The sequence below is a fragment of the Hyperoodon ampullatus genome (assembly GCF_949752795.1).
Source record: "Hyperoodon ampullatus genome assembly, chromosome: 20".
Lineage (NCBI taxonomy): Eukaryota > Metazoa > Chordata > Mammalia > Artiodactyla > Ziphiidae > Hyperoodon > Hyperoodon ampullatus.
In genome coordinates, this window is record NC_136933.1 from 7,569,380 (window position 1) to 7,593,033 (window position 23,654).

General features: G+C 58.7%; 2 protein-coding genes across 2 annotated transcripts in view; one reads left to right on the forward strand and one right to left on the reverse strand.

Moving 5' to 3' along the window:
* Positions 1-5,108: 5,108 nt before the first annotated feature.
* On the forward strand, positions 5,109-9,097 carry BRF2 (BRF2 general transcription factor IIIB subunit; the record flags this gene model as incomplete). Its single annotated transcript, XM_079726621.1, has 4 exons — positions 5,109-5,262; positions 5,997-6,056; positions 7,208-7,529; positions 8,359-9,097. 4 exons carry the CDS (start codon positions 5,109-5,111, stop codon positions 9,095-9,097), a joined length of 1,275 nt encoding a protein of 424 aa, XP_079582747.1.
* Positions 9,098-9,234: 137 nt separating this feature from the next.
* Positions 9,235-23,654, reverse strand: part of ADGRA2 (adhesion G protein-coupled receptor A2) — a gene marked incomplete at its 5' end in the record, with an annotated part of 34,958 nt that continues 20,538 nt past the window's right edge. Inside the window, 18 exons of the mRNA XM_079726642.1 lie at positions 9,235-10,056; positions 11,250-12,612; positions 12,844-12,933; positions 13,577-13,722; positions 14,168-14,291; positions 14,565-14,692; positions 15,469-15,677; positions 16,244-16,460; positions 16,628-16,852; positions 17,566-17,727; positions 17,855-18,004; positions 18,475-18,673; positions 19,257-19,421; positions 20,067-20,280; positions 20,663-20,826; positions 21,131-21,202; positions 21,335-21,406; positions 21,667-21,738. Of these exons, the coding sequence (XP_079582768.1) occupies positions 11,343-12,612; positions 12,844-12,933; positions 13,577-13,722; positions 14,168-14,291; positions 14,565-14,692; positions 15,469-15,677; positions 16,244-16,460; positions 16,628-16,852; positions 17,566-17,727; positions 17,855-18,004; positions 18,475-18,673; positions 19,257-19,421; positions 20,067-20,280; positions 20,663-20,826; positions 21,131-21,202; positions 21,335-21,406; positions 21,667-21,738 (3,679 nt within the window). The 3' untranslated portion in view covers positions 9,235-10,056; positions 11,250-11,342. The remainder of the gene's footprint in view (positions 10,057-11,249; positions 12,613-12,843; positions 12,934-13,576; positions 13,723-14,167; positions 14,292-14,564; positions 14,693-15,468; positions 15,678-16,243; positions 16,461-16,627; positions 16,853-17,565; positions 17,728-17,854; positions 18,005-18,474; positions 18,674-19,256; positions 19,422-20,066; positions 20,281-20,662; positions 20,827-21,130; positions 21,203-21,334; positions 21,407-21,666; positions 21,739-23,654) is intronic.

Here is a 23,654-nt window from a genome sequence, read left to right on the forward strand (position 1 = left end):
CAGACTTGAGTGCTTAAAACAAAGACCTTCTCGTCCACCAAATCTAAATATTTGCTCTCTGGCCCTTCACAGGAAAAGTTTGCCGACCCCTAGTCTAGGCCTCCAGACTAGGAGGCCCCAGTCTCCTCTAGCCTTGGGGGTGGAGGAGATAATATTCTGAGTGACTTGACATCCTGGAGGATGGGCAGGGAAAACGGAGGGCCTCAAGACAAGGCCCGATGAGCCACGGCTCCGAGGAGGGAAGGTCCCTCTGAGGCGACTGTGTTCATGCTCTAGGCCTGTGATCTCCTTCTCAGAGTTACCAGGTGCCTTTGTTCCTGGGAGATCAGGAAACCGGACACAGCCGTCCTCAGCCCCGGGGAGGGAACGTGTATTGGGGTCACACAATAAACAACAGGAAAGGGGAAAGTGAATATGAGTGAGGGCAGGGACTTGGCACAAGGGTTTAGGAAGTCCTGGCCATGCCCTATACCGAGGCTGTGTCACCCTTGTGTGTCAGAGAAGAATCAGTGTCTACTGAAGAGCTGAGGTGCTGGGGACCCAGTCAGAAAGGCTCCAAGACTCACTGTGACGAGGAGAGGGGGTCCTCTGGGCTCAGAGTGGAACTGGGTCAGAATCATCTGAGCTGGAAGGAGCCCAGGGGGAGGCCCTGAGGGCAGCCCAAGTCCCACTGGTTACTTGCCCCAGATTAGAAATGATCCTGTCTCTGAGGAATCCCGTCTATGTGTTGCTTCTGACCGGCCCACCCAGGACAGGTGTCCACCGGAGCTGGACAGCCTTTCCAGAGCGTAGCAGGCACTCCCAGGACACAGGGATGGGAAAGCCAGGTCATTCCCAGGGAGACTTGTAACAAAGACAGGTAGATCCCTAACACATACGCACATGTCACCAAGGGACGACTGGCCTGCGGCTTCCTTCAGGCCACCAGTGCCCTCCTCTCTGGCCTCTTCTCTAGAAAGAACTCTGGGCTTAAGGTCAGTATTTCACATCTGGACCACGTCTGAGGCATCCTTCCCAATGGCCGCCCCTCCCCAGTAGCTTTCTGCTCTCATCCAGCCCATCCTGGGCACTCAGCATTCCAAAAGCCTACGTGCCAGGTACCATGTGGGCTCCAGCCTTACAGACAAGAAGCATGGCTCCAGCTTCACAGGCTCAGGGAGGAGTAGGGGAGAGAGGTTGGAGGAACAGCTGTTAAACAGATCATCATGGGCTTCCCTGGTGGCGCAGTGGTTAAGAATCTGCCTGCCAATGCAGGAGACACGGGTTCGAGCCCTGGTCCGGGAAGATCCCACATGCCGCGGAGCAACTAAGCCTGTGCGCCACAACTACTGAGCCCGCATGCCACAACTGCTGAAGCCCGCGCGCCTAGAGCCCGTGCTCCGCAACAAGAGAAGCCACCGCAGTGAGAAGCCCGCGCACTGCAACGAAGAGTAGCCCCCTCCCACCGCAACTAGAGAAAGCCCACGCGCAGCACTGAAGACCCAGTGCAGCCAAAAATAAATAAATAAATATCCCTTAAAACAACAACAACAACCGATTATCACTATCACTGAATGATGGTAACTCTCCGTAGAGTCTGTAGCAGCAGGAAAGGCACCGAGGCTGATGTATCTGTCCTGATTTCCCAGAGGAAGGCAAATAAATTTCTTAAATAAACATATTTCTTCCTGAGAACGTGAACCCCAGACTTGCATGTCTTAGTGGAGCGCGCCATCTTCTGGCCTGGGTCCTGCCCACCTCCTAGCCTGTCTGTGTCTGAGGGCGAGGCTATCTTACACTATCACATACTTGTGGCTGGAAGAGAATCACCCCTCCACCTCTAGACTTGCTGGTAGGAGAATCTTAAAGCTGCTCTTCCACTTTACTGTGAGTAGTGTTGGGGAAAGCAGAATTTCGGGGCTTCTGTCATAGGTAGATGACTCTGTAGTAAAATCCCACTTTAAAAAAGTGCAGTTCAGTTCAAGATCTACACAAAATTGGGGATGAGAGGAGTGTGATGCTGTTCTGTATGGTAATGTAAAGAACTACTCCCAAAGAGACACATGTATATGTATAAGTGAATCACTTTGCTGTACACCTGAAACTAACACAACATTGTTAATCACCTATACTCCAATATAAAATAAAAAGTTAAAAAAAAAAAAAGAAACCTACTCCTGGGCTTCCCTGGTGGCGCAGTGGTTAAGAATCCACCTGACAACGCAGGGGACACGGGTTCGAGCTCTGGTCCGGGAAGATCCCACATGCCGCGGAGCAACTAAGCCCATGCGCCACAACTACTGAGCCTGCGCTCTAGAGCCCACGAGCCACAACTACTGAGCCCATGAGCCACATCGACTGAAGACTGCACGCCTAGAGCCCGTGCTTCGCAACAAGAGAAGCCACCGCAGTGAGAAGCCCACGCACCGCAACGAAGAGTAGCCCCCGCTCACCGCAACTAGAGAAAGCCCGCGCGCAGCAATGAAGACCCAGCGCAGCCAAAAAACTAAATTAATTAAAAACAAAAAACACCTACTCCCAGTGCCAGTTATGCTGCTTTTAGAGACCTGTTTTAGGGACCTGTTTCCCATCCCCAGTAAGGATGTCGACTGCACTGTCTGAAACTAACAGATGTCTCTGAGAGCTGTGTGTGCACACATGAGCACACAAGTGTGTCCCCAGTGTTGATCTGCTGGACAACCAGAAATAAATCCTGTCATACCTCACAGTAGTGGGGAAGTCTAGGAAAGAGGGAACTTGGGGCACCAAAGCCCACTCAAACCCTCGCATGACATGGGGCTAAAGTGAGTAATTCACACGTCAGGGAATGGACTGTTAGAGATTATTGCAGCCCTTGGTTGGGGGAGGGGGTGGATCCCTCCAATGGGACCAAGCCCTGTGGTAGCGGTTGGGATTTCTCTAGGAGAGCGGTTCTCTTGCTCTGAGAAAGCAGTCTCTGGGGGACCGGATGGGACCCTTAGATGTGGCTATTGAGGAGAGAGACTCGAGGAGAGTGTGGGAAAGAAGGCGCTGACACCTTTTGAAGGTATTTTTGTTTGGTTTGATTGGTTTTTAATGCTTTCCTCTTGACTGTGAAGGGAATCTTATGAAAGTTTCCGTATCACTAATATGTTTTCATTTATATTATAATCACATTCAGTTCTTCAACCCTTCAGTATAGCCCATTAGCCACCTCATGTGATGCTGATGTGGAAAATGAAAAAATGGAAGTCTAGCTGCTCTGTGTTCATTGGTCAGCTAATACCTGGAATCCTGACAGTTCACTGAGGTCCAGGGTGCCAGAAGTTCTGTTGTGCAGTAGGAAGGGAGGGGAGGCTTTGGAGTAGCCGTGAGCAGAGGGGAGGGACTTGTAAGCCAGAGGGGCTGAACGGACAATTTTTGAAAGGTACAGCACCTCTCTCCCAATTTATATTAGAGGAAAGTGGCACTTGAAGCAGAGAAGGCTGCTGCGTGGATTACAGACAAGAGGCAATCTTATTTTGGTCAGAGATGCTCTTGTTCTGCCCTGTGGTCCAGAGAACTCACAGTCTCTTAAGGCATAGAGTCCTCTGTACCTGACCACTGGTTGTAGCTCTTTCAAAAGAACCTATAGCTCTGCCTGATCAGAACCCTTTATTTTTGAGACTCAAATCCTCTGTTTGAGGACTCACTGGGTACATGGTCATTATGTCGCCTCATCTCTTCATACTAATAAGTGCCGTTTTTCTGTTGAAAACTTTTCAGCTCTAGAATGCATACTTTATTGGTCTTCTAAAGAAGACTGCTGTGACCTGTGTCTTAATCCTCAAGGGAGCATCCCTATCTGTTAAGGGGCTGACAAGATACCCTCTTTCCTCAATTCAGTCTGTGCCGGAGCTGTCCAATCATTTTCTGTTCTCATTGGGAAGTGCTCACCGTTCACCCCCAAGTCCCAGTGCACGGTTGAAATTGAGCCCACAACAGCTCCCAAGATCTGCTAATGCCGGAGCTGCCTGAAATTCTCCACCACCAGACTGAGAAGCAGAAATTCCCCACCTACTTTCAGTACTGGCTATGATGCTTCAAGTGTTAAAACCTTTTGTTTTGTTTTGTTTTGCCACACCATGCAGCTTGAGGAATCTTACTTCCCCGGCCAGGGATTGAACCCAGGCCCTCGGCAGTGAAAGCATGGAGTCCTAACCACTGGACCACCAGGGAATTCCCAAAAACCTGTATTCTTGATGAGTGCAATTAGGATTTACTTATGAGAAAGAACACTCTCTTTGGTCATGTTTAATTTATATTCAAACATGACACACAAAACCTCTCATGTGTAAGCTTGCTAGAGGCACTCTTTTGCTCAAGATTCTTTGATCTATACTATCCCATGCTAGGAACTTTGGAGCTAGAATCTTGGAGCATCTTAAAGCTCAGGTTTAAAAACATCCGAATCTGCTTGAACCCTTCAGATTGCCAAGGGCCTCACCACCGCATATTCTTTCTCTCCAACTCCCTTAGACATTCCTTGCGTAGCCTCTGAAAGCATCCAAGCTTGCCAGTCTGGATTTTTATTCAACTCCTTCATTCCACAGTGGAGGAAAACAGCCTGCAAAGAGAGGAAACAACTTGCTTGAGGGGAAGCCACTCTGTAAAGAGCACGATTTCCTGCTCTCTTGATACACTACTCTGCCTTTTAGACACAGATTTTGTACTATGGCCAAAATCAACATACATCACCAAAGAGAAATGGAGAATCTGTGATTCCCCTAGCGCTTTAGAAAGAAGAGTTGTTTGCGGATGGCAACAATTTCTTGTCTGTTACCCGTGTCCATGCAGGAAGAACGCTCACTCAAATGCAACCCCCAGTCGGACCCACCTCAAAGTAACTACAGATTGCGGGAAAGCCGAAGACACAGTCCAGAACAGGAACCTATTTCCTAGATCACGTTTCTACCCGAGTCCAAATGGGACGGACCGGAAGTGACGCGAGCCGCGGAGGAAATACCTATAGTACAGCTGATTCGCTGGCCGGAAGAGAAAGGTGCAGACCTTGCAAGGCTCCGCTCCTACTTCCTGTTTCCGCACAGTTGCTGTTGTCGACGTTAGGGGCGGCTGTCGGAAAGCTTCCTCGGCTTTGGACGGGTTGTGAGATGCCGGGCGGAGGCCGGTGTCCCGATTGCGGCTCCACTGAGCTCGTGGAAGACTCGCACTATTCGCAGAACCAGCTTGTGTGCTCCGACTGCGGCTGTGTGGTCACCGAGGGAGTCCTTACTACCACCTTCACTGACGAGGGCAACCTCCGAGGTACCTCTGCGGGCTTTTCCGGGGCCGTGGGTACAGCCTGGGGCTGTGGAGGGATTGACGTCAGATTCTTCTTATCTCCTGCCCTCTCCCTGTCACGTGCACCCTTAAATATGAGAGAAAACAGCCTAAAGTGGACTAGCGAGCTGCAGAAGGTCAGGGACAGCCATTCATCTGTGTTTTTCTAGCACCATATCTGGTATATGTAGTAGGTATTAACAAATGTTGAATAAATGAAACAGAAACAGAGTTCCACTCAGTTTACCTAGTCTGGGCATGGTTGAAGAATTATATTGATAGATCAATTCTTTACGAATACAGAAAATACTATTATCCCGAAATAGTTTTGAGCACTAATTGGCAAAAGCATCTTTTTTTTTTTTTTTTTTTTTTTTTTTTTTTACTTTGCTTTCCAAGTCCCTAAGCAATGCAGCCCTCAAAATCTGCAGGCAGGAGAATTGCCTGAACTGGATGTACAGGAGGGACGGCTGGAAATTTGGAACACTTGGAGCTGCTTTAGGGCAGTCCTAGTCCTCTTTAGTCTCTGTGTATTTGGTATTGCTTGTGGTCATGGAAAACCAGGTGGACCTTTAACTTGCAAAGATGGGCACCTTCTGTGAGACAAGGAGTGGGTGCATGATGATTGGGATTCTGCTCCCCGGTTTTGTGTGGTGGGAGGGCAGGGATTTGGTGAATAGAGAGGCTAAACAAGCTATTTGTTGTTCATTATCTTACAGAAGTAACATATTCCCGAAGCACAGGAGAAAACGAACAAGTTAGTCGCAGCCAGCAACGAGGTGAGTATCAACCTTTTATGACACAGTGGCTTTAAAGAAAGCTCTCCTGATGATCTAGCCCAGTGGTCCCCAACCTTTTTGGCACCAGGGACCGGTTTCGTGGAAGACAGTTTTTCCACAGACTGGATTGGGGGTGGGGGATGGTTTAGGTAGTGACGCGAGCGATGGGGAGTGGCTCGTCTGCTGCTCACCTCCCGCCGTGCCACCCAGTTCCTAACAGGCCGAGGACCGGTAGTGGTCGGTCCGGGGGTTGGGGACCCCTGTCCAGCCCATCTGCTTGTCTTTCCTGTTTTCAGCATTACTGGGTAAGGTAGAGAAGAAGAGAATGGTAATTAGAAGTAAAGGATGGAGATGGTTCTAAGACAGGTAGCAATTAGGTGGAAGGTTTAGGTTTGCTTGGGGGGTATGTCTGAGGTAGACTCAAGGAACCCAGATCAAACTTTGGCTTGGCCACAAATCAAACCAGCCTCCAGAAGATGGGGCACTGAAGTGTGACTTCCTTTCACAAATGTCTTTGTGCCTTTCGAATGACCTCACCAAGTGTCACTCTTGTCATTGTAGAATTGTGCCATTATTTGTCCCCCTGGTATCTGAGGCGAGTTGAACAGAAATTGCTAGGAGCTGCATGGTGGCTTCTTTGACTCCTCTATGTACAGTATCGTGTCATCTGCAAACAGTGACAGATTTACTTCTTCCTTTCCAATTTAGATTCCTTTTATTTCTTTTTTGTCTCTGATTGCTATGGCTAGGACTTGCAAAACTATGTTGAATAAAAATGGCGAGAGTGGGCATCCTTGTCTTGTTCCTGATCTTAGAGGAAATGCTTTCAGCTTTTCACCATTGAGTATGATGTTAGCTGTGGGTTTGTCATATATGGCCTTTATTATGTTGAGGTATGTTCTCTCTGTGCCCACTTTCTGGAGAGTTTTTCTCATAAATGGATGTTGAATTTTATCAAAAGCTTTTTCTGCATCTATTGAGATGATCATACGGTTTTTATTTTTCAATTTGTTGATGTGGTGTATCACACTGATTGATTTGCAGATATTGAAAAATCCTTGCATCCCTGGGGTAAATCCCACTTGCTCATGGTGTATGATCCTTTTAAGGTCTTGTTGGGGCCCCTCTAACTCCTGCTGTGGGTTTCTTAGGTCTCTGCCGAGTGAGAGACCTCTGTCGAGTTCTGCAGCTGCCACCAACATTTGAGGACACGGCAGTTGCCTACTACCAACAGGCATACCAGCACTCTGGCATCCGTGCTGCCAGGCTGCAGAAGAAGGAGGTGTTGGTCGGGTGCTGTGTCTTAATCACCTGCCGGCAGCGTAACTGGCCCCTGACCATGGGAACCATCTGCACCCTGCTGTATGCAGATTTGGATGTGTTTTCTGGCACCTACATGCAGATCGTGAAGCTCTTGGGGCTGGATGTGCCATCTCTGTGCTTGGTGGACCTGGTGAAGACTTATTGTAGCAGGTACCTGCCTAGTGGGAGACACGGGGATGGGATGGGTTTAGACCTGAATCCTTTTACCTCTGGCTGTCTGTTTTTGACCAAAGCCCATTCTACAAGGATGTGGGAGAAAAAAGTCTTCTCCCTTTCCTGTGCGTAGCACTAATCAGGTTAATCCTGTTTTATATTTCTGGAATGTTATAATTTTCAAATCCCTCTGCCCTTACAGCAACCTAATGATGTAGGAAGGAAGGTGTTAGCCTTGGCACGGGGCTCCTGTGTTCCACCACTCACGTTGTGTGTGGCCTACTTGGCTAGATGGAACAGTCCTGCCTCGACAGGATCATGTGTGATTAGAGCTGAAAGGATATTAGTAAATGACGGAGCTGGAATTAGAAGCCAGTTTTTTTTTTTGTTTTTTTTAAAATAAGTAGCTGTGTTCTTTTTTTCTGACAAATATGGTAGAAAGCAAAGACTATCGGTGTGAAACAATCTTGGGTGTGAAGCTTGGTTACCTCCAAGCTGGATGACTATGGGCAAGTTTTTTGACTCTGAATGCACGTGACAGGCTGTGGAGTAGATTAAAGGAGAACATTTGTGAAGCCCTCAGAATGATGCCTGATGGGGTGGGGGAAGGGGGATTGTCAAGAAATGTTAGCTCCCTTCTGCATTCTCCTGCCCTTTACCTCTTCAGCAGGAGACTCACCCTGTCTTCTCTCGGTACCTGGATAAACTTGCTGCCCAGCAGGCTTGAGTGTTCCCGGGAGGATAGCATAGCTTGCCCATCTTCTGTGCTTTGAAAGAGTGGTCCCCCAGAGGTATTGAGACCAGGCCCTCATTTTGGTTATTTCAGCTTCAAACTGTTTGAAGCCTCCCCGTCTGTGCCAGCCAAGTACGTGGAAGACAAGGAGAAGATGCTATCGCGAACGCTGCAGTTGGTGGAGCTGGCAGATGAGACGTGGCTGGTGACCGGGCGGCATCCCTTGCCTGTCATCACCGCTGCCACTTTCCTGGCTTGGCAGTCGCTGCGGCCTTCAGATCGGCTGACGTGTTCCCTTGCCCGATTTTGTAAATTGGCGAGCGTGGACCTGCCCTACCCCGCTTCCTCCCGCCTGCAGGAGCTGCTGGCTGTGCTGCTGCGGCTGGCCGAGCAGCTGGCCTGGTTGCAGGTCCTGAAGCTTGACAAGCGGTCTGTGGTTGCGCACGTCGGCGACCTCCTCCAGCACCGCCACATGTTGGTCCGCAAGGCCTTTCGAGACGGAACAGCAGAGCCAGACGCGCTGGACGCCCAGGAGAAGGAGCTGCAGGGACTGGGCCAGGGGCAAGGATGGGGAAAAGAGGACCGGGGCGACGGCTCCGTAGATTTGCCCGCAGGGAAGCGACCAGCGAGCCCTGCCCTCCTCCTCCCACCCTGCATGTTGAAGCCCCCAAAGCGGACCTGTCCCACACCCCCCGTCTCCACGGTCACTGGAGATGAGAACATTTCTGATAGTGAGATCGAGCAGTATTTGCGCACCCCTCAGGAAGTGAGGGACTTCCAGAGAGCCCAGGCCGCTGGACAGGCTGCCACAAGGGTTCCTATCCCTCCCTGATGCACAGCCGGGGTCTGGCGGGGGGCGGGTGCTTAACCCCATCTGACGGCGGCTTGCTAACAGGCCTGATGTAGCCAGAGAAATCAGTGTACCCAAGTCCTTAGGTATCGCCCTTCTCATTTAAGGGACCCAAGAGGGGCTCTGCAGTTATTGGACCCCAGGTCCCAGAGTCGAAGTCAGAAGGAATGCGGGGACGCCTCGGTTGGAGAGTCCCACCCCTCGGTCCCAGGTCCCAGACAGTGGTCGCACGTACTCCTGTGGGCTGGCTTTCTCCTGGACTGTTGGGAAAGTGCCAGGCGCCCTCGTGCTCTCCGTTCAGATTGGATGCACCGCGGCTGCAGGGCTGGCGGGGCCTCCCTGCTGGTGTGGAGCAGTGCGCGTTCCCGATGGTATCAGCCCTCAGAGGGTGAAACTGGGCAGCGCTCGGCCCTGCGTCCATTCACAGGCCGTAGTGGGTTCGTGTGTACAGTGTCAGAGATCCTCTCCCTCCTAACAAAAGGACCGGGGGTGGAGTAAGCTCATAGCTCAAAGGGCTTTGCAAAATTTTAATATATTAAAACAAGAGGCATCTGCTAGAAAACATTCTATTGTATAAAACCCGAGCTTTTAAAAACATGTTTTCTTTGGCACGTTTCATCCCCTCCCTCCCCTTTTCCCAGCGTATTGCAAAAAGCTCTCCAGTGCTAAGGCGTTGGCGGGGTATGGAAACAGCAGCCAGCGTACGTGGAAGAATAATACGAAGCTTTTTTTTTTTTTTTTTTTGCCTTTTTTTTTTTTCTGTCTAATATTGTCTGTGCAGCAAGCATAAATAACAGGATGCATCCCAAGGCGTGTGGGGTTTCTCCCTTCCCCTCTGTCTTCTCTTGCCTTGGTGCTCGGGCTGGGGTGACATGGAGACTGGGCCGGGTTTCCCTGTGGCTTTTCATGAGGCCCGGGGTTCCCTCCACTCGCATTGCATCCTGTAACCAAAGGCTGGTGGTTGCTTTTTAGGTTGGGAGAAATATGCGTGCTGGTGTTTAAAAGCAGTGAAGGTGCAGGCCCCAGGTGAGCTGCAGCGCCCCCCGCCCCCCGCACTGCCCTGGGGACTTGGCTTGGGCCTCCGGGAGGCAGGAAGCTGGTTTGATGTTTTGGAGGTTTCTCCCTAATATGGAGCTGGAGATCAAATCACTGGAACGGTTCTCCTCTATGGCCTCATGGAGGCAGGGAGTGCTCTTTGTCAGTCCCTCGGGGTGGAGGGCTGAGACTGGGGATATGGGCTTGTGATTGGACAGTAAGTGCTTCTCCAGCACCACCTGCAGCCTGGCGGTGGCGCCCCTCTTCAGAGCGTTTTTTTTGTTTTTTTATAGGATTAGGTTTAAGGCAGGACTAGCTTCAGCCCCAGATCTAAGCACTAACTCTGCTTCCCTCACATCATCTCCAGGCATCTGGCAGGCAGCTTCTTAGGTGTAGGGCCCGGGCTTTGTCCTGAAGTGCCACCTCTGAGCCCTGCCGTGTGGTGCGTGGCCCAGTCCTGTGGGAATGGCCTCCGGCCCTGATGGTGCCCCTTTCCACCTGCCCCCCTTCCAGAGGGCTGGTTGATCCCTGCAGCTGCCTTTCCCCCCGCCCCACCTTCTCCTTTTGCATAGTTGATCCGAAAAGCAGCGCCTTGTTTCCTCCCACTGGTCCTGGTCACCTGGCTCATCTGCTAGGCTGGCTCCCTAGTTAGCCGGAACTGGGTGGGGGAGAGGCCCTAGGGTCTGGGCACCGGTGGGTGACTGATTCAGAGGAGGGCGGTGAGGAGAGAACACCTTACTCAGGCCCCCATCGCCCAGGTGTTCCCGGTAAGGCTGGTGGCCGCCCGTGAGCGGGGCGGGAGGTGCGGGGAGTACCTTAGGAGAAGCCCGCCTGAGCTGTGCTGTCCCTGCCGCTCTTGCTCACTCCGCAGCCCCACAGGACCTTCCCCCCGAGCCTGGACGGCAGGGGCTGCCGAAACCAGCCCGCGCTGGGACGGAAACGTATCCCGCCTGCGGTTCGGGGATTGTCTGTCGCTACCCCAGAGGGACGGCCCTCTTCGCGGTGGGGGGCCTTTGCCTGTCCTTTCCCCAGCCTCCGGGACTAAAGCTGGCGAGCCCGGGCGCAGCGAGGCACCTCTGCCTCAATCCTGGGGACGTACCGATCGACGTCTCTGAGGGCCCTCGAGACGTGGGGGCTCCTGCGCGCGCGGCGCGCGCGGCCCGCCCGTCCTGAAGCGGCGCCCGCCCCCAGCCTAGACGGTGGTCTCGCTCTTCCAGAGCCCCGTCTTCATGCAGCCGCCGCCGGCCGCCTCGGCGCCGCTCAGGGTGACGTCGTCGTACTTGCCGCCCTTGGGGGCGCCGTTCAGGCTGGCCGCGTTGAGCGGGTACGAGCGGCGCTGGCTCTCCTTCTCCAGCGCGCCACCCCCGCCACCCTTGAGGTGGTCGCGGCCGGCGCCGCGGCGCTGGCCCGGCCGGCCGGCCTCGGGGAGCGGAGCGGCGCTCGTGTCGCTGCCCTCCGACGGCGTGAGCGTGCTCTCGCCCTCGAGCCGGGGGCCGGCGCCCGGGCTGTTGCGGCTGCTGCCCGGGTAGCTGTCGGACGGGCTGTTGTGCGGGCTGCCGCTCTCGCCCGACGGCAACTCGGCCGCCCCGGCCGCGCCCCCGCGCGGCGCCCTGAGCCGGTTCCTGCCGCCGGCCTCGCCCGCGCGATGCCCCTTGGCCCGGCTCTTGTGGCCCCGGCGGCCGTGGTGCGAGTTGTTCGGGTGGCGCGGGCCGAGGCTTCCCCGGGGGCCCGGCGTCTCGGGCTCCGCCTCCCCGCGGGCCGCCGCCCCCGCCTCGCACGCCTGGCTCTGCGCCAGCTGCAGGTTGGTGAGCTTGCAGGGGCCCGGGGGCGGGGCGGGGCCGCTGCTGCTGCTCGGGGACGACTTGAGGGACGCGGGCCCCTCTCCGAACGCCGGGGACCCGTCCTCGGGGGCGGCGGGCGCGGCCCGCGGGGAGGCTCGGGAGGCCGAGGCGGGGGGACGGCACGCGCGCCAGGAGGCCCTGACGTCCCTGCGCCTGGCACAGTGATGGGTGAAGACGAAGAGGCCCAGGGCGGAGGCCGCCACCCCGTACAGACAGCTGCACACCACCCGGGGCAGCCAGCGCTGGGACACGCTCAGAGCCCCGCAGGCCCACATGGCCAGGTAGAGGAAATGCGTGGTCACCAGCGCCCCCAGTTGGACTCCTGGAGAATAGAGACCGTCACCCTCCTCCGGGGGCCCGGGCGTCACCACCCCTGCGCTCCCAGTGGCCAGAAGGGAACCCGAGTCACTCAGGAGGGGGCCGCTGCTCCTGAGCCTGGTGGAACCCCTCAGCTCCTCCCCTGGCTCCAGGGAGACCCTGCTGGTGCCCCCCTTTGGGCTCTGTGCCAGGGGACCCCGTAAGCGCAGCCCCGCGCACAGGAAATAGATCCAGGTGATGAGCAGAATCAAAGCCACCGGGATGTAGAAGGCTCCTAGGCTTGGGCGCCACACTAGCCAGCAGCTGAGGGGAGACACAGGCGGCACGCGTGAGGTGGGGCGCGGAGGCTGGGTGGGCGGGAAGGGAGGCTATGGTGAGTGGAGAGGCGGAAGCGGCTCAGTCAGCATGCAGGGCTTGGCGCTGGGTGACGGGCTGGGTGACGGGCTGGGCGGGTGGGCGGTGCCGCCGCGGCGGGAGTAGGAGGCATCCGGGGCAGGGCGGGGAGGTTTGGGGCCAGGCGGGCCTCGCACTCACTAGGGGCTGTGGTCCCGGTAGTTGTGGATGTTGACAGCGGCTGTGATGCCACAGATAATGAGTGGGATCCCTCCCGCGATCAGATAGAACCTGGAGAGGAATGGGTTTGGGGGTCAGGGAGTTGGGGAACAAGGAGTGGGCCAGGTGCTCAGAACCCTCACCTTGGGGTCTCTGTCCTGTCCTCTTTCCCCTAGAAATTATGTCAGAGTTTGTTTGCCAGGGATGCAATGCCCCTCCAGGGCAGGGCAGTAGGTCCCTAAGGGATTTGGCCAAGACTGTTCTAAGGGACAGTGGCCAGAATTGCTTTCTGTCACCCTAAACAGTGCAGAAGCCAGGGGTGCCACTTGGGTTCCCAGGATCCCTGCCCAATGCCCTTTGAAGTCGCTCCCTTCCTGGCCTTGTCATGCCTGAAAACCCCAAGGATGCACCCCCTCCATGGCACTGGGCAACCTAGTGCCACCCAGGGCCTTGACTCTTCTGCCTTTTTTTTTTTTTTTTTTTTTTTTTTGGCTGAGGGATCTTAGTTCCCTGACCAGGGATTGAACCCCGGGCCCCCTGCAGTGGAAGCGCTGAGTCCTTACCACTGGACCCCCAGGGAACTCCCCACCTCTTCTGTCTTGGGAGTGTGATCTCCCAGGACCTTGTACCCTGGGAGAGCATCCACCCTGGGAGAACAGCTTTTGGTGTCCTCCCCCGACACCCGAGCCCTTCCCCCACTGCAGAGCTGACATACCGGAGCATGGGTCGGGGGGCAGGCAGGGCAGCATCCCCTTCTTGTGGAGGTGGGGCCCTCCAGGTAAGCTCCTTGTGGAGGACACGGGCCTTCACCCCCATCCAGAGCAGTGTGGACAGTGAAGAGTAGTGCAGGGTGATGCCCACCTAGAGGGTCAAGGCACTGAGGCTGGGGGACTGGCCGTCCCAGAGCCTCAGCCCCGCAGTGCTCTCCTGTGCCTCCCTTGTGCCCGGCCTCCAGCTCCACCCAGAACCTCCCCAGGGTTCTGTCCCTGCCAGTACCCTCTCTACTTCCAGCCCAGGGTTCTCGCCCATGCCAGGGACTCTCCATGACCCTGTCGTTGCTGCCTGGCTCGTCCCCGGCCTCTCTTCCATCGCGGGACCCCACTCTCCACGTTGTCCTGCCTCCTAGTGGCGCTGCTTCTCACCGCCCCTACTCTCATGCCCACCTCGCCCACGAGGCTGGGCACGGAACAGCAGAGCGGGAGCCCACTGCCGTGAGCCCCCTTCCTCCCGCGTGCCTCCCTCCTGTACCCGAGGCTGCCGTCCCCGATCTTGGAGACCCCCCCACCCCAGCCCTTCTCCTGCTTACCGCCTGGCAGACCATCTGGTAGTTGGTGAGTGTGATGCCTCCCGCAAAGACGGCGGAGGTCATGGCCATGTGGAAGCACAGGTTCAGCAGCATGTGCCAGCCCTTCCGGGACACATGGATGGAGCTGCCACAGAAACGGTCTTTAACAGGCCACCCAAACCAAGGCCAGGCCTATGGGGGTCTCAAGACCATTGGGAGAGTCAAAGAGGAGAAGGCAGATATCTGTGTGCACGCGTGGGCGTGAATGGGATAGACACCTTAACCCCCAAACGCATTTTCCAACTGCAGAACCTTCGAAGGAAAGGCTAGGCAAGAGCCTGGGAAAGGAACACCCACTGTCACCTTGCCAGCACTTAGGGACACCCAGCATGCCCTCCCTTCCCGCAGGAGCTCTCACCTGTGGTGGAGGATGTAGGTGATGATGGTGGAGAAGAGGCATAGCAGCAGCAGGGCTGTGCAGGGGTACACGACGGGGTGCAGGCCTGCCCCTGAGCCCTCCGCCTCCCTGGGGAAGGCGCTCAGCTCCTGGAAAGAGCAGAGAAGTGAGTAAGGGGAAGCCGGGAGTGGAGAGGCCGCCCTGTGGAGTCCTGGCCGGTCCCCCAGGCCAGTTTTCCTCTTCCCAAGCCCAGTCAGCTTTGGGCCCCAGCTTTGGCCCTTGGTCCATCTGGGTAGCAAAGACGTAGGCACCACGACACCCTCTCTTAGAAGGTCGGTCTAGGTGGCGTTAATGATCTGCCTTTCTGGGAACCTTTAGGTTCCCAGCCCGAGAATCAGAGAGGAGGGAAGAGGGGCAGGTTCCGTCTGTCATACAGCTGCGTGCCTGCTCAGGATGTGGAAGAGCGGGCTGTGAAGTGTGGTGCGGGCACGGGGGCTGGACAGGGGTGAGCGGGGAGGGTGACCGGGAAGGAGAAACGTTCCCAGATCTTTTTTCGCTTTAACGATCTGGGTGTCAGAGAGTGCAGGATGTGGAGGCCAGGCTGGGTGGTCTCTGGTCCGTCTCTCTCAAGATGGAGTGGAGGCAGGACCTCTCTGTCTTTTTGTTGTTGTTGTTCTGGGGCTGCTATTAATGGGGATGACCTGATAGAGGGCCTGAGGGCCTGCCCGTCTTCTGAAAGATGAAGAGGTATGGGGGAGACCAGAGGGCCATTTATTTCCCTGTGAGTCCTGACCGTCACGAGGCCCAATAAGGCCTCTGTTTTTTCAGGATTTCTGTGGCCCCAGGCGCTCTGAGTGCCCCTGGTCCCCCCGCCGCGCCCATTCTGCGTTCCCCTGCCCTCCACCCCCGTGCCCGCTACCCTCACCATGAGCACGGCCACGTTGCCCAGGTGCTGGCACTGCAGGGAGCTGACGTGGGGCTGGCTGGAGCGGAGCTGGCAGCCCTCAGAGCTCCAGCCCCCGGGCCCCCCCGGCCCCTCCTGGCTCCACCAAGCGGCCACGGGCTCGGCCCCCTCAGCCCAATGCCGCAGCGAAACGGCCACCGGCTCAGTCAGGTTTCCCACGCTGCAGCCACCTACAGGGGAGGGGGTCCACTCAGGCTCGGTCGGGGCGTGCGCTGGGCTTGGGGAATAGAGTTAGATGCCAAGTGCGGGCCTGCCCCCCAGGGCCTCAGCCTAACTGGGGAGACACAAGGATGAATCAAAATAAAGGCACCCGGAGGTGGTGGCCCACCTAAGTGCCAAATGAGTCGTGGCGACATGCCCAGGAAGGGAGGACTCTGGGGTCCGGGACGAGCAGGTGGAAGGTGACGCGGAGGGAGCGGGAGCCCGGGTGAAGGGAGGATTCAGGAGGGCACCCTGAGGGGGACGTTGGCACCAGGTGACGAAGGGGGACGGAAGGAGGCCCAGGTGGGTGGAGGGTCCGTGCTGTAGCCCTTTGGAAATCTACGAATCTGGGCTGTGAAACCCAGGGTCTCTTGAGCCTTTTCTCCACCAGTCCCTCCCTTCACGGGACATCCCTGCCCCTCGCCCGCGGAAACAGTGCAGGGCCACCGCCCCCGGCCACCTCCAGCAGGGCGCCGGGGGCGCGGGGGAGGGCTCCCGGGAGGCGCGGTAGGGCGGGTGGGGTGCAGGCCCTTACTGGTTCCCGCAGAGATGACGGGGGTGGCCACGCCGCGCCTCTTGCCAAGCCCAGCGGCTCCAGGGCGGGAGGTGTTGCCGTGGCTGCGGAAGAGACGGCCGTTTCGGAAGACGAGCAGCTGCAGGGTGCAGTCTGGCGGGGCCGGGGGGGCCAGGGCAGCCGGGAGGGACGAGAACAGACTGGGCGGCAGCTGGATGGAGGCCAGGGCCACGCTGTTCTGGGGGGAAAGAGGAGTTCCTCAGAGGCACCCGGGGTCCTCCAGCCCCTCCTCCTCCGTCCCCTCTTCCCCCCGTCGGAGTCCTGCGTCCCCTCACGCCATCCACCTGACCAGGCGCCCGCACCTCGTACCTGCCCTCTCAGCATCCTCCCTCCCCCGGCGCCCACCTTGATGTGGAAGGACGACAGAGAAACGTTGGGCCTCCCCGTGGTACAGCGGAAGCGGAGCTGCTGGTCGGCCAGGGGCTCCGGCTCCGGGGAGGGGTTCTGGCCGGGACCCAAGGGCCGGGTGCCCGGCGCACCGGCCTCCCTCCTCTGGAAGGCCGTGCAGGTCAGGCCCACGTAGCTGTGCGGCTTGATGAGGTAGGCCTCCAAGGCCACGTTCCTCGAGTTCTAGGGACAGGGACCTTGTCACCCCTCTCCTGGCCTTCTCCTGCTCGAGACCGCAGACCTGCTCAGGCCGACCCGCCATCCTTGCTCATCACTCAGGGCCTGGCAGCCTCACGTCTGCCGTGGAGTCCCCCGAACCCCTGCTCTTCGGCCCCTCCGCCCACTCGCTCACACCCCGTCCTGGAGCTGCCCCAGCTGTGCCGGGAGCAGGGTCCTCGCCCGCCTCGTATCTCCCCCAGCACCCAGCACGGCCTCACGCAGAGGAGATGCCGTGCGCTGCTTGTTAACTGGTCCGCCACCCCCCGCTGGAAGCTCCCCCTCTTCTCAGGGAACAGAAGTCTCCGTTTCCCCTCCCCCCCCCCCCCCCCCCCGCAGTGCTGCTGCCCGGCTCCCAAGCCTTCCTCCCGGCCCTCCTCCTTCCCACCCCCACGTGCTTCCATCCGGCTAGCCCTTCAGCTCGGGTCCCCGCACGACGCCCTGTGTAACCGCTCCGATGTCGCTGGCCTCCCTCTCCTCTGCCCTGCTCTCGACCAGTTGGAATGTGGTGCCACAGGAACGGAACCCTAGTCACGTTCGGTGTTCTCGCTAACTGGGCGCACGGCTGGTGCACACTCGGAGGGCTTGCTCCTGGATGACCAGGGCTGGCCCCCCGTCACCTCTGAGGTCCCTCCCTGTCCCTCCCTGGGCAGGGCACCCTCCCAGCTGGCCCACCGTACCACAGAGATGTGCTGGGCGTGGGCGCTCAGGGCGGCCCCCCCAATGCGCTCCAGGGCGCCCACGATGCCGCTGCAGGCCTTGTCCTCGCGCTGGGCCAGCCACAGCAGGTGCTCGTCCACCAGCATCAGGTTGCTGGCCATATCCACCATCACCTCCACCAGCTGGAGGCGGGGGAGGAGTCACTGAGGGCAGGAGGGGCGCTGGGGACCCAGAGGCTGGGGCGAGACCGGCTTGAGCAGGTGGGGGCAGGTGATTTCCAGGCGCCCCAGGGGCCCGATCGAATCTCACCTCTTTGATCTGGTCGACGTAACCCAGAAACTTCTGGATCATCTGAGCCACGTAGACAACGTCCATCATGTCGGAGAAGCTGGCGGCCTCGGCCGTGTATACTCGAAGCTGGTGGGCCAGGGTCAGCGCGTTGGAGGCATTGATGGGCATCTGGGGGTGTGGGGAGGAAAGGGCACCGTCTAATCTGGCTCCTTCTCCCCCAAAACAGCCCGGGGGCCCCCTCCCCTGTGCTGATGCTCAGAGCAACGGGGCCTAGGGAACAGGGTCTAGCCCACAGCTGGGTCTGATCCAGACAGGAGGCGAAGGTGAGGAGTGAGCCCTTCCCAACTCAGGGCCGCCCACCGGTTATGCCACCGCTTGAGGACAACGGGACGACCCCACGCTGTCCCTGCTTTCTGCTTAAGGCTGCCCTTGCTGTACTGGGGGCCTTGGGGTGGCCCACATGTCCCGAGTGTGGCCCTGGGGTTCTGAGTCCCCTGGGAGAGGGAAAGCTAGAGGAGAGCATGAGACACGGTGCCCACGGCCCCTCACCGTGCCTCCCAAGGAGGCAGCACAGCCCGTGAGGCCAGCAGGCTTCTCCCCTCCCCCTTTCCCGCGCCCCTCCCCACTCCTGGCCTCACCAGCACAAAGGTATAGAGCACGCGGGTGATGTCGTTGGTGTACAGACAGTGGGAGTAGTCCCCCGGCTCCCAGCGGCCGGCTCGGTCACACCGGCGGGAGGCTCGGGTGCCAGGGGCACCCCCGCTCAGGGGCACCGAGGTGAAGGGGTACTGCAGGCAGGACTGGTAGGCTGTGATGCCAGCCAGAGTTCGAGGCCACCTGGGGGCAGAGGCGGGAAGTTGCCGATGACCTAGGCTTCTCAGGCCAAGAGTCCCTCCCCTGCCCTGAGAACTGTGAGGCCAGACTCCTTGGGAGCTGCAGGAAGGGTCCAGAAGAGGGTGTTTGCTTGGACTGGACTTCAAGGGCTTCCCAAGCTCCACCTTCTTTCTAAAGCTGTGTTTGTTGGGACAGTGCTGTCACTGGTGCTGCGAGGCTGGACTTGAAGTCCTGAGTTCAAGTCACTTATGCTTTCTGGGCCTTAGTCTCAGCTCTACCATGGGGAGAACAACTCCTCCCCTGCCTAAGTGAGAGGCCACTGGGATATGAAAGTGTGGCATCCGTAGTGGGAGAGCTTTGTCAACTACGCACGTAAGGAAGAAAAAGAAAAAAAAAAACCTTTTTGTTCTGCACAGCACATTCAGAGGGTGATTTTATACAAAAGGATACGGTCTCTATAAATACACCAGCGGAACCTGGAGCTGAATGACAAAAGGCAGTGTCTTCTCCAGCCTGGAGTGGGTGGCGGACTGGTCACGGTCCCAGGGGCAGGAGCGGGGTGTGGGCCGGGGCCTGAGTCTCGAACCTGAAGTCCCCGCGGTTGTTGGCGACTCGCTCAGCGGGGCAGTAGGAGGCCGAGGTCTCCAGCACCACGATCTCCACCTTCTTGCTGGCGTTTCCCTGGACCGTGGACACGGAGCACTCCCATTCGCCTGAGGCCCACACGCCGATGTGAGACAGGGTCAGCTCACTGTGGGCGGGTGGGCGGACGAGGGCTGGCTGGAGGCGCTCCCGGCGGCCACCCTCCCCAAGCGCCTGGGGGCCGCCCTGGGGCACGCAGGGCATCAGCTTCAGGCTCATTTCTTTAACTGAGCCAGGGATACACGTACATACTTCTTTAACTCTGATTGGCCTTCCGTTAGTGTTTTTCTGAGCTTCAATTTCCCCCATCCCTTTATTTATTTATTTATTTTGGCTGTGCCGTGCGGCTTGCAGGATCTTGGTTCCTCGACCAGGGTGAACCCCGGCCCTGGTAGTGAAAGCGCTGAGTCCTAACGCCCGGACCGCCAGGAAATTCCCCAATTTCCCCATCTTTTATCACAGAGATAATATTACCTCTCTTGCAAATCTACTGGAGAGATCAAGTCCAATAATACAGGTGAGAGCCGCTATATCATTGTAAAGGCACTGAAGAAATGTCAGATATAATCGTTTTTTTTCTATCAGGCATTCAATCTGTGTCCCTCATCGGGACCGTTTCTGACTTAGTCCTGGATCTGCGTCCACACGCCCGCACGTATTCCCAGATCAGGCCACCCCCTTTGCGGGGTGCGTGAGGGTACTGTGGCCACCCCCGCCCGCGCCATGGGCCCAGAAGGGGCCGCAGGTCCTGTACCTGGTGATGAAGGTGCAGTCGTGGATGAGGCTGTCGCCCAGGAGGATGCCCGCCTGCTCGTCGCCCTCCACAGGGGCCCGGTTGTGGTACCAGCGGACGTGGGTGTCATTGCCCAGGTAGCTGGCCGAGCACTGGAAGGGCAGCCGGTCGCCCTGGAAGACCACTTGGCGGAGGGATGGGATGAGGTGATGTGTGTGCAGCTCCAGGGCCCCCTCTGTGGGAGGGGACACTGGCAGTGAGGCTGAGTGACGGGTGAGGGTCCAGTGGGGGCAGAGCCAGGCCCCTCTGTCCGGTCTGGAGCCCGCCCCAGCTCGGAAGGAGAAGGGGGGCTGGAGAGTCTCCGGAGATAAGAGCGCAGGAGACAGAGCGAATAAAGATGCTTCTTTCCACTGCACACTTGTCACCCCAAGAGGTGGGACCAGATGAAAACATAAACAAAGCAGCGGCCCCAAAGGAAGTTTACAAAAGCAGATGGAGGACCGGCCCCCAGTGGGATCTGAGGGAGAGGACGCCCTGGAGCCCAAGCCCAGCGCACAGAGAGCCTTGAGCCGGCAGGGGCCCCTCAGGAGGGAGCCTGAGGGTGCGGGTTTGCTCACCACAGCGCAGCTGGGCCTCCTGGAGGCCGCCCAGGGCCTGGGCGTGCAGGGCGCTGGGGTAGGCACAGAGCGTGCGCTCCGACAGCTGCACGGAGCGATTCCGGGCCCAGGACAGCAGCCAGCGCAGGCGGCAGTCACACGTCAGGAACTCGGTGCCCAAGTCCCTGCAGGGGGGTGGAGGGGCCACAGGGTAGAGCAGAGGGAGCGGGGGCTCCCGGGGTGGGGATGGAGCCCCGGGGAGAGACTGAGGCTGGAGAGGGCCGGGGAGGGCAGAATTGTGCACGCGTGCCCTGCTGCCACCATGGCCGCCACGGCAAGCACGGGGAGGCGCGTACGGTGGAGCTTCAGCCATCGTCTGCCCCACCCCCTCAGAAGGCTGGCCACGTGGGCACGGTGCTTATGCGTCTCCCTCCTGGGAAGTGGAAGGAAGCAGGGGCCTGACTGCTGGGGCTGGGGAAGGATACTCACACAACCTTAAGGGCTGGCAGCTCATCAAAGACCCCCGGTGGCAGACTGGAGAAGATGTTTCCAGATATGTTTCTGCAGGGAACAGGGAGAGGGGACCTCAGGCTCTCCCTGGGCCACAGGAGGTGGGTGGTGAGGGACGAGAATGCGGGACCCGAGAGGCTTTGGGGAGCCTTCCCTCTGCCCCCCTCCCCGCCCCTCACTCACAGCCGGAGAAGCCTGGGGAGGCCTTGGAAGGTCTCAGAGGTGAGACAGCCAATCCGGTTGTTGGAGAGATCTCTGGAGAGACACACACAACCTCAGCAAGTCGGCCACGTGGTAGCGCACGGATCCGCTTGTGGCGGACACACGCGTGTGGGTGGGGCTTGTGGGCGGGAGCGGAGAAAGAGACGGTGCTGGGGCGTGAAATGTCTGCCCCCAGCCTGCTGCGTGCGGGGAGGAGAGGCAGTGAGGGAGGGTGAGTGGGAGGGCGGCGGCCCCCACGGGACCGCCTCCAGGGATGAGGGGGCTGGGGCGTGGGGTCAGGACAGGCCACTCACAGGCGCTTCAGCTCCCCCAGGCCCAGGAAGGCGCCCGCCTGCACTGTGCTGATGACGTTGTTCCTCAGGTCCCTGTGGGAAGCAAGCGGGGGCCTCACACCTCGCCCGCTCCGGGGCCACGCGGCTCCCCGGGGCGGGCGGCCTCACCGCCGCCAGTGCTGGGCTCTCGGTTTCCCTCTAAGTCCCTGCTCGCCTCAGCGCGGCTGGGAGGCCGGAGGAAGGACCTGGCCTCTCAGATGGGTCCCCCTCCGCCTCCCTGGCTCCCTGGTCAGGGAGGATGCAGACACCGAGCGATCCGGGGGAAGGGCCTCGGATGAGGAGGCCGACGTGGCGGAAACGGGAGGGGAGCGGGTCCTGAACCGGGAGTCAGGAGGCCTCGGTTCCCGGTTCCCACGAGCTGCCCTGAGTTTCTCAGTCTCTCAGGGCTGCTGTAGAATCGTTTGAAAATGGGTGTAACGGCCCTTTGTCAACTGCTACACAAAGGTTAGGTCATCTTGAACCTGGCCGCTGGGAGGTACTTTAGAGCCATCGGGCGGACGCTCCACCTGGCAGGTGAGGAAAGGTCCCGGGCTGGCTGGTGACCGTGTGGATGCTGCCCCGGGGGGGGGGGGGGGGGGGGGGGTTGTCCATCACCTGGCCCCGCCCCTCAGCCCTCAGATGAGGAAGCCCAGCCGAAGGGGTCACCTGCCGCCCTGCCCCAGGCCTCCTCGAGCCCCTAGTGCAGAGAGAGGGTGGCAGGGGAAGTGCCACCTCGGGCTGGGCTCCAGCAGGTCACAGACTGGACAGAAGATGGCAGTTGGCCCCCAGGCACCACAGGGCCAAGGGTCACCCACCAGGAGGGACGAACTGCAGGGAAGTTTTCAGAGTAGCTTCTGTCCCAGGCTCTGGTGGCTCAAACTCCGTCACACGGTCAGAGTGCCACCCTCCCCCCCCTTTGTCACATCCTCCCAGGGGCAGCAGGGGCAGGCCGAAGGGACAGTCCCGGCCCACCGGGGACCGGCCGGTGCCCACATGGCCCCAGCCCCCCACCAGACCCGGCAGCCCTCTGGGACCACTGAGGCCCAAGGCGATGGCCGGCCCCCTGGCCTGCCCCAGCACCCTGTCCTCTCTGGGGCACAGCCATGGGGAGAGGCGCCAGGCTGACCCAACATTTGCCCACCTACCCAAGCCCTACCTGGGTCTTCCCCAAGCCAAACCAGAACAGGCTCGCGGCCCACAGAGACCTTACCAGGAGGCCTCACTGCCCACCTGGGGGCGGGGAGGGCTGCAGCCTCCTGGCTAGCTCCCTGCGTTCCAACATCCTCTCGGGCCCACCCAAGCACCCGGGAGATCATGAGGCAGAGGGCAAGGGTGGGGGGTTCCCGGAATAACCGACTTAGGTTGGCCTGTGGGGTCAGCCTGCTTTCCAAGGCCCTGCCACCCCCACCCCCGACCCAGACCCGCCCTCTTGGCTCTGCAGGCCAGAGTCTCAGGGGCAACTCCGGATTATGGGCAGCAGGGGGTTAACTGAGCCAGCTCCCTTCTGGGGGGAGAGGAAATGGGTGTCCAGGATGGGGAGGTGCCACCCCAGCAGGGGGCCTGTTTTCACACAGACAGTCCCAGCTGGGGACAAAAACACCCAGAGAGAGACAGACAGGCACAGAGAGAGACACAGACAGAGAGACAGAGAGAAATGCAACAAATCCCCTGCCCAGCCCCGCCCCTGGCCGGGGCTCATACCAAGGACTTGGGCTGCATAACCCTGCGCCCCACTGAGAAAGAAGAGGAAGCCCCCGGAAGGGCCGCTTCCTAGAGGGATGACTTCCATCCCCAGCGTGCAGGCAGGGAATGTGCGAGAAGGCAGCCCCTAGAAGGCTCCTGCAGAGTGGAGGCTGGAGATGGCGGGGAGAGCGCCCGCCCGCCCACGGTTGCCCTCCACCCCCCCACCCCAGCACAGCCCCGTCCTCCGATGCTGCTCCAGCCCGTGCCCCCGGCCCCTCTTGGGCTCT